At 41.3% G+C, this 15,022-nt stretch overlaps 1 protein-coding gene across 1 annotated transcript; it reads left to right on the forward strand.

The window, feature by feature from the left end:
• The first annotated feature begins 11,250 nt into the window (after positions 1-11,250).
• LOC119128036 lies at positions 11,251-14,649 on the forward strand. The gene is given in 4 exon segments (XM_037260077.1): positions 11,251-11,515; positions 11,701-12,716; positions 13,008-13,187; positions 13,267-14,649. Coding segments are annotated over 4 exon segments (2,844 nt in total).
• The last annotated feature ends 373 nt before the right edge of the window (positions 14,650-15,022 follow it).

Genomic DNA, 15,022 nt, shown 5'->3' on the forward strand with positions numbered 1-15,022 from the left:
AAGACTTTCAAACGAGTTTGATTTGCTGCATAATAGCGAGCTAGCTCCAACATTCACGCTCGCCAGAGGCTGAAATGGGCTTTTTTTTACATTTATTTATTTATTCATGTATTCATTCATTCATTCATTCATTCATTCATTCCTTGTTACTAAAGGGCAAGGCAGTCACATTCCAGTTCATTAACAAATAGGGTCTGGAACCTGGCATGCCGCTGTACTGTACCAAAAAATCTGATACAAATTTGGCATCTCTACTCACGGGAAATACAGTAATTGGATCGAACACTGCCAGAAAAAATGAATAATTGACAAATCCCCGCAAAAATATATTTTAGTTGAGCTGTGATTTGCTTCTGAATCGACACGTCTCTCTGACCTCCTCATTAGAATGTAAAATCGTTCTTGCGATGTTTGAGAGTGTTTTCAAATTTCGGTGTTTCCATCACCAGTTCGAATTTTGCGCATTTTCGAGGGTAATAGAAACCCAGCTGGAGTTAATTTTACTTTCGATGGGCAGTCATGTAACTTAAGACCGTAATTTGCAAAAAGCACATTACACTTTAGATTATTTTATAAAGGATGAAATTGATCCAACAAGTTGGACATTCTGTCATTCACGCATTATTTGCTCCTGTATGAGTTGCAATGACATTGTGGAAAAAAATCTGGTAAAACAGATAGACATGCTCTGCAGTATTAATACAACAAAACAATCTATGACGCACGCAACCCTCCAAAAGTGAAGCGAGATACAACAAGATGGTTGTACTGTACTGTAGCTCAGGAGAGGTAACAGAAGAAAAATAGATGAATTCTTAAATAGTGAACTCACAAAGCGCGTTGCTTCTTCGTATATTGTTTTTGGAAGTAACATCAGAAAAATAGTCACTTATCTCATGAATGCAGTAGAATGAGGCAACAAAGGTAAAACTATGTGCGAGTTTATTCTTTTTAAGCATAAAAACCTACAAAGCGGTGCATTTGTAGTCAGCAAAGTTGTTGAGCAGCACAAGCTCTCCTGGTGCCATGTTAGCATTCATGTGGGGGTAAAAAAAAAACATCAAAACATCTTGTGCATGAAAAGGCTTTTTTTTGCACATACGTGTATGTGCTTATTTGTCAACATAATGGCCCGTTTGGATCCATTTTACACTGCTCATCTCTCGGTGGATTTATTTCCTTTTGAAGTCCTCTGAAAGTAAAACGTTCCAGTTGATGCTCAGCAGTCACATGGTGGTTTTAAGGGATTACCAGTGTACACACCTATTTGGCTGAAATGGCTGATTTCAACCAAAATGTCTTACTTACAATTTTGGGCATCGGACCTTGAGAAAAAACATGTCCACCATATTGGCGGCTGTCTTTCTTGCTTTATCTTTCCGAGCACCCTTGAAACAATCTTCATATTTTGATAGCATGCGCCGCCCCCCATTTCATGGCACAGTTTAAAAATGTTTTGTAATGTAATACCGCCATCTGTCAAGGGTTTTATTGGGGCCCATTTGGACAATTCCCCGAGTCAGACAAAATGCTGAACTTCCTGTTCAATTACGAGCATGAGTCTTTTTAAGAGGTTTTTTTTTGTGTCCTGCTATGCATGGCCAATGAATCTCAAGCTAATTTGTGAAACTAGTGTGTGCTTTCTTTTTGAATTTAAGATAAATATCTGAACATACGCCCGCCCCCTTCCAAAGAAAATTCGGAGTAATTCACCGAGTGCTCAGTGACGTCTCTCTCGAGATCATCATTCATATTTGGTATCCCTCATGACAGCATACATTGAGAGGATGATGACATGCGATGCCAGATACTGTGTGTGTGTGTGTGTGTGTTTTGTGTGTGTTTTGTGTGTGTTTTGTGTGTGTACCTCACAGAATGACAATAGCATTGCCATTCCTAATGTATGTTCCTCTATTTGCCTTTCAGACTGGGTCAGAGAGGGAGCCGTCACATTTCTGCTCCACTAAGGTAAGTTAATATTTGGCTAAAAAGTGCTTTAATCACGGTATCGCATTTATTAGTATTAGTTATTATTTGGTTCAGTTCCCACCTGGAACATGTGAGGGAAAGGGCAGCAAGTAAAAACACAGTCCAGATCAGCCTCTGGCCAGCAGATGCAAAGATCAAATGAGATTGGTGAATGATGAGGTAAGGGGACGAAGACAACTTGTGTCTCCTTTACTCTCCACACAAAATTGAACTCATCACATGGCAAGCAACAAGCTACTTGCAATTTTAATTTCATCTAAGAAGTGTCATACTCCCACCTCTCCCTTAAAGAAACATGTCCCTGGTGAATGTTTATTCCTTGTGGGTCACCACGGTAGCATTATAATTATAACAACTTTTACTGATGTACTTGTGCATGTCGTAAATTTTCTGGAAACATAAGGGAAAATAATACTCTCTTTGAAGATATGCCAAATATGCATCGATACTTATCATTTTTTAAATACCCAATCAGAAACATTTTACTCTCTTACCGTAATTTTCCATGTATAATACGCCCCCATGTATAATACGCACCCTAAAAATGGCATGTCGATGCTGGAAAAAAGCCTGTACCCATGTATAATACGCACCCAAATTTTGACTCCTACTTAAGTCCGTAAACGTAAAATTATTTCAGAAAAAAGATCATCTTTGGGAACAACCGGATGTTATTCTGCCGGTCAGTATCACTCCGCGTGCGCTAGCAAACTCGATAGCGAAGAAATGTTTCGGATTTGTGTAGGGTACATTGTGACAGCAAACGAGCAGGTGATCGAGCAAGCGTCTGATACGAGAGCATTGTGTTCGTATGGAGCGTGTTTGAAGTGAACAGCAGAGAAGAAAGGAACAAGGCAAAGTGTTGTGAAATAAAATATTACCTGTAATACGCATTTAGGTAGAGAACTGAACTCTCGCTCTTTATATAGCTGACGTGTCTTGCGCATCCGTTCTGCGCATCTGTAATGGCGGCCTCCGTATGATATCCGGTTTGCGATGGAGATTAAAAAACAAACAATATTTGACAATAACACACCATCAAGGATTGCACCATCACATCAAACGATGTGTCGTCAATTATGAATTTTACTTTTGAAAGTGTGTTGGGCAGGATGGCTGAATGCGATGCGCGATTGACAACAAACAAGAAGAAAGGTGATTTCAAGTTTTATTTCGAGGGAGATTTTCTTAAAAAAAAAAATTGTACCCATGTATAATGCACACCCCAGATTTTAGGACAATAAATTAGTTAAATTTTGCGCATTATACATGGAAAAAGACGGTATTCTAAATTTTTAATAAAAACTTCTCTTAAAATATTTAAATTAATTTACTACAAATTGAATAGTTTATTATTATTATTACTTATTATTGTTATTATTATTTAAATTTGAAATAGGGTCATTTAAATGTATTTTTATTTCAAATAATACTAATTGTGTTGCAAAAAAATCTATAAACTTCAGCATATAATAACCTAATTTAAAAAATGCTTCACTTTCTTCTCACTTTTGTATGTTTTGAGGCACACATCAAGCAGCTGCCGAGAGCTTCGCTTTACCTACTTGTACATTTCATCTTCAGCTCTAATGTTGGTGTCACATGCTTGCACGCACACTGGCACGCACGCACACACACACACACACACACACACACACACACACACACACACACACACACACACACACACACACACACACACACACCTCTAATGCAGCTGCAGGTATGATGGCGACTGCAGCCTTCGTGGGCGGCTCTTCAAAATAGGCCAACGGAACACGCCGTTCTTTTTCTCACATTTGTCTTATGCGGATCACGAGCTGCATATTTGTCGAGGCCATAAAAAATGTATCACTTTTGGGCAGCTCACCATTAGTTTTCATAACTCTGGCAGAATCACCTTGGTAATGATTCTCCTAAATAGTGTCAATTTCTTAAAAATTGCTACTATATAAAAACAAAGCATTCTTTTGGTTATACTTTGGCTATAATTGGCAATACAGTCAAGATGGCTAACACTGTATGTGAAAATGCATGTAAAAATGCACATAAAAGTATACTCACATTTTGAAATATCTTGATCTCAAGTGAATTTGGTAGAGAAAAACTCATGAACTGTTAAAATGGGATTGTTTTTAGGCATTGGCAAATTACAGTTTTTTTCTGAATGGTTAAACTTGTAACACAATTTCTAAAACTATTAATATCGATCCCCAAACCAAAGTTTGCAAAGCTCTAAGCACAAACACTGCTTAGCAAGTCAAGTCAAGTCAAGTTTATTTGTATAGCCCTAAATCACAAGCAGTCTCAAAGGGCTTCACATAGACAAAAATTGACAATTATTCTCAAAGCATCCCCTGATCTTTAGCTCCCAAAAGGGCAAGGAAAAACTCAAAAACCCCTGCCAGGGGAAAATGAGAAACCTTGAGAAGGGACCACAGATGGAAGGATCCCCCATCTAGCATTTAGTTTGTAATTTTGTAACACACTCTGAGTACCCAGCACTCTTTTTGTAGCTACAGCTCACTACTGAGACTCCATTTCCAATTGATCAATGTACTCCTTGCCAAACGAGACACAATATTGCTGCTGGTGCTATTGTTTACATATTCTGCAGTTGGCCACATTTTCACAGGAGAAATTTATTTTAGATAATTAGTTCACTTTGTATTCAGCCTGAGCAGTACAATTAGGCCACAGGTAAGGTGTCTGTGTTGAGGAAAATGGATCGAAGGAAGAGTGAGATTTAGAAGAGACAGAGGAAGAAGGTGTGGAGGTGAGAAACCACCTGCTGTTTTCAACACCCAATTGTAAAAAAAAAACTTAACAAAAAAAAACTAACATTGCGAAAAATGTTATAGAAAAAATATTGAAATTGGGATTTTTCTTGGAAAAGTCATGAAAAAAAGGAAAGCAATAAATTATTATTTTTTAACTTTTTTAATTAGCTTCACTTTTTTAATTGGTTTTGAGTGGGAATTGTTTTTCCTCTGAGACTAATCAGAAAAACATTACCTCCACACTTCATTTTAAATTAAGTCAATCTATAAAAAAAAATCAACCAAAACATACTTTACATTGAACGTTGTATGATAAAATCACAGATAAAAAAACAATTCTTTTGAAACTATTGTTTAGTTACTCATTTGTGCAGAATTCTTTTCTCTTAAGGTTCAGATCTTTTTTTTTTGCGTAAGATTCAGTTCTGATTTAAAATCAATCAATTTCAAACCTATTTTTTTGTTTCCATTCATTACTAAAAATCTAAATCAAAAACATTTTCAACTTAATCCATCTCTTTTTTTTTTTGTGCTTCAATTCACGACCTAAATCTCCTTTCCTGAGACTGCACTTCACTCAAGGTTCAATAACACCACCTGGTAACAGCGACCTGAGGACACAATTCCTCTTATTAAGCCTCTTTTTAAGTTCTTCTCACAATATACGTATAACAAGAAACATGCAGGCTGGTGCTGCCCAAGAAGATCACTGGGTTCTGTTACGCAAGAAAGCATGTGTTAATTGTCTCACTTTACTTACACCTTGGAACATGTACCAGAGGTGTTTGATGCATTTTTTATCAGGGACAGTCTATGAAATCAATCAAAGAAATGGCGAATACGCTGCCCGAGGTTTACGAGACGCTAGTAAATCTGATGGCTGTGGGGAAGAAAGCCCAAATGTGTGCGCTCGTTGATGCTATACCAGCCTGCGGTTACTGGCACCAAGATATATTTCTACAGTAAATTTCCAGACGGCTTGTGAGCCTTCTAAGTTGTGTTGAGATGGAAAAACAAATCTCTCGCTTTTTGGTTCAGGGGTGGGGGGGAGGTCGCTGAGCAGGATTAACAGCAGTTCTGTAGTCGTCATCATGCTCAGTCGGGAGTTTGAGGTGAAAGCTTGTTCAGTCACACATCATCCTGCCTTGTTCCATCCCAGGGCTTTGGTGCGAGGGTGCCACAACCTGATTCAGCGAAGGATCCGAGCATCGGTTGCCACAGTCAAGTCCGTTGGTCGGGTTTTGGTTAAAGCAAAAACATTCTGCGGAAATGTGGAAGGGCATGAGGATAAAACAAGCACATTTTCAACCAAATATACGTGCAAGACCTACCTGTATATGGCAGAAAACCCCCAAAACAATTTACAATTTAGTATCACCCATCTGTCTAGGTTCCGTCTCTTTTTGGGTGCTGTTTGTTCCCTAGTCTGAATTTGACAAAATAGTCAAATAAATACCTTGACATTTACAAATGATGGATTCTTCAAGCTAAAATGGCTGACTTCCTGTTCAGTTCGGCCATGACTCAGTTAGTGTGTTTTGTGCATTGGCATGCAATCAATGTTGGGTTTTTTTTTACCTTCCGAAAAAATACAAAATGATCATAAAACGTTAACATTAAGCTCCGCCCATTTTAGACAGCCTAGGCAATAAATTCTTTTTTTTAATGGTTGCTTCAAACCAAAATAGTCAACTTCCTGTTTAGTTTCAGGCACAGTTCATTGAGACTTTTTATGCGAGCTGCAATGATAAAGACATCCAAACAATTTTGTGATGATCTGTGAAGCTGGTTTTGGAGTGATCAGCCGTGAATTTCCTGTTCGGTTCCAGGCATGGGTCTTTGATTTTTTTTCAGCTTTCCTTTTATGATATACTGTACATGTCCACCCAATTTCCCATATACAGCATTTTCAACTTTGTATTTGAGCCATTAATCTCCAACATTCGGATTCCGTGTTCTTCTTTTTACCATGTCGGTTTTCAGTTGAGAGTCTTTCCGTTACGTGATTGTGGTGTTAATGCACGTAGCAGGAAGTGTGATAAGAGCCAGTGTTGAGAGTCACTGATGAGAGTTCCCAGCAGTAAGTTAGGAGTGAACATGCGAGGGGGAGAAGCGATCGATCTCATTGATCGGACACGGTGGAATTACGGCTCATGTTCTTCTTTTTTCCCTGCTTCTCTCTCTTGACTCTTAAACAGTGACTCCCACTCGCCAATGACTCAGATATTGCTGTTGCCGCTTGTAATCTTTGTGCCGCGTGACAAAGTGGTACACGCATTTTGCTGGCTTGGAGAAAATTGTACGAGACAAAAGAGAGTTGAAACAAACAAATTCACTCAATTGTTTTACTTGTCCAGAAAAGGGTTTTATACGTATGTGTGCAATATGCAATGAGTTACTACAATGCACTTCTGACAATGCTTGTTATAATTATGAAGGCAATGGTGCCTGGCTGTTCTTTGTGGGCTGAACCATTCGGGTTAAGTGCTCAGCCCATTTGTGGGCCCACTGCGATATCAGCAAACCTTCCAACTTGCATCAAGTAAGTGGTCAGACATCTAATTTTCATTTTCTCAACAACAGATTTGAAGATGAGAAATGTGTTCCGCGAGTATTGTTTCCGAATGTCCCGGTCAGCATGGCATCCCCTCACAAGGTGGTTAGGTGTTTCGTCTTCTACACCACATTTTGGGCACGTTGCGAATGTAGCCCGGCCTGCATTACACACGCGGACACAAACGAGTTTCACACTAAGTAAAAGTGATTCATTTGGCTGGGATTTTTTTTTTTGATGAATAATATGGACCTGTGAGTATTCCCATTTTGTGTTAGCATCAAGCCAGCAAACCTTTACGCATAGTTGTAATAATACAAAATTCACATTTCTCTTTTCAAACTCTCTCTTTGACAGTAAGCCTCAACTGGGAGAGGCACCAAGGACATTGAAAGCGTTTTTCAATTATTTATTTGAAACCTGCCACACTACTTGACTTCACTGCCACCGTTCAGTGCTCTTATCTCAAATGTTTGCTTGCAAGTCAAGGCATGAAACAAATCATGCCAATGATAACATATAGTATCTTTTGCGGTTTGTCGTTAGGAGTGTGGGACTTCCTCCGAGTCTTTTCCCAGCAAACCCCTACTATCGCTTGACATGTATTCCCACTGTGGAAAAGAGCAGAGTTTGTCAGTGAGGATGGGAATGTTTGACAATTGACTGACAGGCGGGAGAGTTGGAGAGATTATGAGAAGGAATAATTCCAATACTTCTGAAGACTCAGTTTTGAGAGGTGGAGGGCAGTACTGCTCGGGGGAACTGGTTGTCAAGTAAAAAGACTGAAATAATTGACATACTGTAGATACAGTCCAAATTGTACATTGGCTTTGATAAAAATGAAGCTAAAAGGCAAAGAAAAAGCAAAATAGTTCATCTGTTGACTGACAAAAATTCTACACCTTTTTATGAAAAATGCTTGACACTTGTCACAAAAGTACTGTAATTTATTGAATAATAAACACACCCAATTTAAAGCTGTAACAGTTAAATTTAGCACTAAATATATATATATATATGCACATAAATTAGCTGTTGAATTGCTTTACTTTGTTTTATACTGACCTGCCATTTATTAAATTACTTTATTTAAACCAACAGTGCCATCTAGATGTGTAAAAACATATTGTATAACAACTGGTTCATGAAGCAAATATGAAGCTTCATTTTGCCATCACTACTTCCTAAAAAGGTCATTGATTGTTATGTTTGTCTTCCTCCTTCAAATCAAACTTGTGTATCAAGGCACCCCTGTACATTGTTGCAAATGTATACATTTGGCCCAGGAAGAAGTATTTACCACAGATATTCTATATTTTACTGTTAAGAAAACATGCAACTTGATCGGTGACAAAAAGTTACATAAGACCACAACAACATTCTCTGCTGCTTTGAACGTGAAGTTGCTTTTCTGTCAGTGTAGTTCGACAAAATTTGATAGACAAAAATTGGTCAAATTCAACTATCAGGGACTTTTTGGTGTACTGATTCTTTTGTCCGTGTTGATTTGCCCAAAATTGATGTCTTCTTTCTGCTAAACAATTGCTCAAAAGTCAAACTACCGTTTTTTTCCGTGTATAATGTGCCCCCATGTATAATACGCACCCTAACAATGGCATGTTGATGCTGGAAAAAAGCCTGTACCCATGTATAATACGCACCCAATTTCTTTTCTTTTTTTTTTTTTTTTTTTTTTTTTTTTTTTTTTAAGTCCCAATGATCGTCACACACGCAGGGAGGCAATGGGTCCCATTTTTATAGTCTTTGGTATGGTCTTAACTAGGCTGGATGTATTTTTTTTTTGTTGGCGTTGATTTCTCCGACTGCCCATAAAGGCACCACCGCGATCAGATGAAAAGAGAGGAAAGTGACGTGCGGACATGTGAAAAAGGCGGCTCTGTATGGGAGAGACGTTGAAGAGGAATAAAAACACCCTTGGAAACCAAAACTTGCCCCTCGTCGTGACTCGGAGCCGCAACAAATGTTTCGGATTTGTGTAGGGTACATTGTGACAGCAAACGAGCAGGTGATCGAGCAAGCGTCTGATACGAGAGCATTGGTTCGTATGGAGCGTGTTTGAAGTGAACAGCAGAGACGAAAGGAACAAGGCAAAGTGTTGTGAAATAAAATATTACCTGTAATACGCATTTTGTTATTTGCTGATTGTATTAAACTATCACATTCATTGTCAGTCAAGAAGAGGACTATTATCCCTTCTTTGACGAAATGACCAGAGCACAGTACAAACACACTATTGTTCTTTCGGTATTTATTCAACCCACATTCTTTCACAACATGACAAGAAGAGAACAATACATAAATCAATACTCGTACCAGTACCATGATTTTCTTAAAAAAAAAAAAAAAAATTAAAAAAAAAAAAAAAAATTTAAAAAAAATTGTACCCATGTATAATGCGCACCCCAGATTTTAGGACAATAAATTAGTTAAATTTTGCGTATTATACACGGAAAAAAACGGTAATTGTGACAGTGTTAATTTGCCCTAAATTGATGTCTTCTTTCTGCTAAACAATTGCCCAAAAGTCAAACTAATTGTGACAAAAACCCTGAATTAAGTGCCTTTCTTTTGCCGGAATGTCCTGATTGGATTGACTGCGGTGATAACCAGCTGCTTTTTAAACAAGACATACGTAGGTGTTTCAGAAGCCATCACTCTCTGTCTCATTTACCGCCTTATCGATGTCCTTAAGTGAGGGTCCCCAAGCACTTGCAGGGGTGGGATCCTTTTATATTGATCACTGTCAATGTGTTGGTGGTGCACAGCTGATTGGCATACCTCAAATTTAGTATAAAATGTTGTCCTGGCAGCAAAACACTAGATCGACAAAATGTCTATACAGTGAATGATGTGCAACAGAAATTAGGAATTTGTCGTCGAAAGAGAAATATTTCTACGCAAATTGTATTTGTCAAAATGTGCCGCTCTGGGTGTAAAAAAAAAAAGCTCCTGAATGAAAGAGAAGGGAGGCTAGTTGGAAAGTGTAAAGGAAGGAATGACAAGAAAGAGTAAAGGAAGGAAACAAGGAAAGCTGGATGATAGATGAAAGGAAAGAAGTAGGAAAAGCAAAAAAGGAGGGAACCTTTTCCTATTTAACTGTGTTAAATGAATGTAATTGTAATAAATGTGATAAGTGTACGTGTATGCAAATCAAGAACAGCACTACCTTTGGTCCACCCAATGGAACAAATCACTAGTACGTATATTTAGCCACAAAAGTGTAATAAATGCGCATGAAAATGTATCACTGCAATTCAAAAATGTAGTGTTCAAAAATCCATCACAATTAACACTGTCGAAATTGGGATAGAGTTTTTTTTCCTGTAGTTGTTTAAGATACTGTGCGAGCATCTTAAAGAAAAATGCAAAGAACACCCCGATCGGCGAAGGCCAAGGGTAACTTGTCTCAACATTGCAGAAGATACTCTTATGAGTGAGATACAGTGTGGAAACAGATGGACTGTGGTCATTACTCAGGAAAAACAACTCAGGGAAACAGAAGCCAACTCGCTGGCTTGCCACTTTCATTTATTTATTTATTTACAGGTACTGGTCAAGACACCAAGGCTTTATTTCTTCTGACCCATAGAAAATACATTCAAATTGATTTCAAGGCCAGTCAAAGTTCTAAACACTCTAGAATTACTCCAAAAACAACACCAACGATCATTTGGAAATTCATCCCCTAAATCTATTTTAAATCAGCAGCATTCATTTTGCTAGCAGGTCGCCCCCGTCCTTTTTTTGTCTTCCGGGTTAGAGCAACGCTGGCGTCTGGATTGTTGACTGCCGCTTCTACCCCGAACCGTGTCCGCTATTTGTTTGTCCCCTGTCTGTACCAGCTACTAGCCACTTCTAGCATTTTATCTGGATTATTCCCAGCTGCTGTCACGTCTCATATCCTCCATGAAGTATCACTTCTGCTACTCCGGGCTTCTATTCCACCAACTTCTCGCCCAATTGTCTACACTGCTGCTGATCTTCATCATCTCAACAATAATCAACGTCTCCCTGCTGCTGCTGCCTCAGCTGCCAGCAAGGCTGGGACCCTCCGCCATCGCCGCTACATCCACCGTAGCTCTGGACTATCTTTTAACCGACATTTCCCTGATGGCTCACCCATCCCTTCTTTCTGGACTACCTCTCGCCCCCCCCGTCACCCCCACCTCCCGTACTGTCAACCTCAACAATCTCCCACCCCCGCTCCTTCATCCATCTCCCTCGCGCTGCTGAACTGTCGCTCCCTCTCCAACAAATCACTAGTTATTTTTTAACTACTATTGGACAATAACTTGGATCTGCTCCTTCTCTGTGAAACATGGCAACAGCCCCTGAACTTTTTTACTCTCAACCAAGCCACTCCGTCCAACTACAGCTACATCGCCAAACCCTGCCTCTCTGGGCAAGGAGGTGGTATTGCTGTCATCCATAAGCAGTCCCTACCCATCACTGAATTGGACCTCAACCTCCCATCTATTTCATCCTTTGAATATCTTGCTTTTTCCCTCCCCAACTCTACTACTGCTGTTCTTATCTACCGCCCCCCAAACTCACATCCGTCTTTTCTTTCTGAACTCTCTGAACTCCTCACCATCGTATCCTCAGTCTCCTATCGCCTCCTACTCATCGGTGACTTCAACATCCACATCGACCAGCCAACTGCTCCACTGACGTCTGACTTCATCTCCCTTCTGGACTGCTTTCATCTCACCCAGCACATCAACTTCCCCACCCACACCAAAGGCCACACCCTGGATATAGTATGCTCCTCCTTTCCACTCACATCCAACCCCCGTCCTCTCACCTTTCCACTGTCAGATCATCTCTGCATCCTCTTCTCCGCCCCTCTACCCTCGCCTCATAATTCCACAAAACGCACCATCTCCTACCGCAACATCAAGACTGTAAACCCAATCACGCTTTGCCAGCTCTTATCCTCTGCCCTTCCCTCCGAACCCACTTCTTCCTCCCCTGATGACCTTGCCACCATGCTCAACAACATCCTTTCTGACTCCCTTGATTCCCTAACCCCCTGGAAAACTTCCTCTGTTACATTCACTAACTCTGCCCCTTGGTACACCCCGGAACTCCGCTCCATGAAACAAACTGGCCGTCAACTCGAACGCCTCTACAAAAGAACCCGCCTCACCGTCCATGCTGAAACCTTCAAACAACACATCTCCTCCTATTGTGATGCTCTTCTTGCTGCCAAATCTGCTTACTTCTCATCTCTCATTAATAACACCAACCGGAACCCCGCATACTGTTCTCCACCGTCAACAAATTGCTCCAGCCACCGGCCACCAAGCCACCCTCCTCACCCACCCTCTGTAACTCCTTCCTTGTCAACTTTAACAACAAAATCGCCCAAATCAACAGTTCTCTGACCGACACCATCAATAACTCCTCCTCCCCCACCTCCCCTGCTCTCCTGCCCCTCCTTCCTGACCTCTCGCCCTTCCCCTCTCTCACTGCCTTCTCCCTTGTCGACTCCTCCACCATCCTAGACATCATTACCGCATCCAAGACAACCACCTGCTCTCTCGACCCCCTTCCAACGACCTTAACTAAGGCCTGCCTCCCTGTCCTCCTCCTTCACCTCACCACCCTTTTTAATCAGTCTCTATCCCTTGGCCACTTTCCCACTGTCTATAATTTTGCAGTGTCCCGTCCTCAAAAAGCCCACCTTTTTGCCCCTCCTTCCTGACCTCTCGCCCTTCCCCTCTCTCACTGCCTTCTCCCTTGTCGACTCCTCCACCATCCTAGACATCATTACCGCATCCAAGACAACCACCTGCTCTCTCGACCCCCTTCCAACGACCTTAACTAAGGCCTGCCTCCCTGTCCTCCTCCCTCACCTCACCACCCTTTTTAATCAGTCTCTATCCCTTGGCCACTTTCCCACTGTCTATAATTTTGCAGTGTCCCGTCCTCAAAAAGCCCACCTTGGACCCACTCAACCTCTCCAACTACCGTCCCATCTCCAACCTTTCATTCCTTTCAGAAACCCTTGAACGCATTGTCTCCGCCCAACTCCACACCCATCTCTAGTCCAACAACCTCTATGAACCCTTCCAGTCCGGATTCCGCCCACTTCACAGCACCGAAACAGCTCTTGTTAAAGTCACCAACGATCTCCTCATTTCTGCAGACTCTGGTGCCCTGAACATCCTACTACTACTTGACCTTAGCGCAGCCTTTGACACTGTGAATCATTCCATCCTCCTCCAAAGGCTGCGCCAACTAGGTGTTGAGGGCACTGCACTCGACTGGCTCACCTCCTATCTCGCCAACAGAAACCAGTTCATCTCTCTCTCCAGTCACACATCCATCCTCTCCCCAGTTACACAAGGGGTGCCCCAAGGCTCAGTTCTTGGCCCCCTCCTATTCATCTGTTACCTCTTTCCCCTTGGTAATGTCATCCGCAAACTCAATCTGGACTTCCACTGCTACGCTGATGACACCCAGATCTATATACGTACCACACCAACCCGTAACCCTTCCCTCACCCACTTTGAAACCTGCATCTCTACAATAAAAACATGGCTGACCCACAACTTTCTCAAACTCAACAGTGACAAAACAGAGCTCCTCCTCATAGGCACTAAATCCTCCCTTAATAAAACTGGATCCATCACACTCACCATCGACTCCTCAAACATCACTCCCTCCCCTCTGGCACGCAACCTTGGCGTTATTTTTGACCCCACACTGTCCTTCCACCCTCATGTTAGCTCAGTTGTTAAGACCTCCTACTTCCACCTCCGACGCATCGCCAAAATCCGGCACTGCCTCTCTCTCCCTGCCGCTGAATCCCTCATCCACGCCTTCATCTCATCCCGGCTTGACTACTGCAACTCCCTTCTCACTGGAATCACTGCTCACTCACTCCATCGACTTCAACTAGTCCAAAACTCTGCTGCCCGCCTCCTTACCCACACCCGGTCCCGTGAACACATCACTCCTGTTCTCCACTCTCTTCAGTGGCTCTCCATTAAGGAGCGTATCATCTTCAAGATACTCCTCCTCACCTTCAAAGCCCTTCACCACCTGGCTCCCATTTACCTATCCGACCTCCTTGTCCCCTACTGCCCCAACCGTCCCCTCCGATCCTCCAATACTTCACGTCTGACAGTCCCAAAATCTAAACTCAAATCCTTCGGTGACAGAGCCTTCTCCTGCACATCACCCCGACTCTGGAACTCTCTCCCTCAGTCTGTCTGTGACTCACCCACACTCCCCATATTTAAGTCCCGTCTAAAAACTTACCTCTTCTCTCAAGCCTATGACCTCCCCTACCCATAACTGGTTTCCTCTTCTTAATTTTATCCCATTGTCTCTTCCCCGTCCCCCTCCCCCTCCCCTCATGTATGTCTTTGCCTTGTTCCCTGTAAGCGTCTTTGGGTTTTTGAAAAGCGCGATACAAATTTAATGAATTATTATTATTATTATTATAGAAATTTACACCCCTAATATATATACATATATATTAGGGGTGTAAATCGCGGGTTTTGTCACGATACGATATCATATCGATACAAAGAACCACGATACGATATTTGCCGATATCTTAAAGCCTGCTGTGATTCATTCACGATACATCACGATATAGTGCTCCACGATCGATATTTTTATTTTTATTTTTTTTAAATAAAAAATATAGAACAATATCCTGATT

Source organism: Syngnathus acus, chromosome 10, assembly GCF_901709675.1.
Source record: "Syngnathus acus chromosome 10, fSynAcu1.2, whole genome shotgun sequence".
Lineage (NCBI taxonomy): Eukaryota > Metazoa > Chordata > Actinopteri > Syngnathiformes > Syngnathidae > Syngnathus > Syngnathus acus.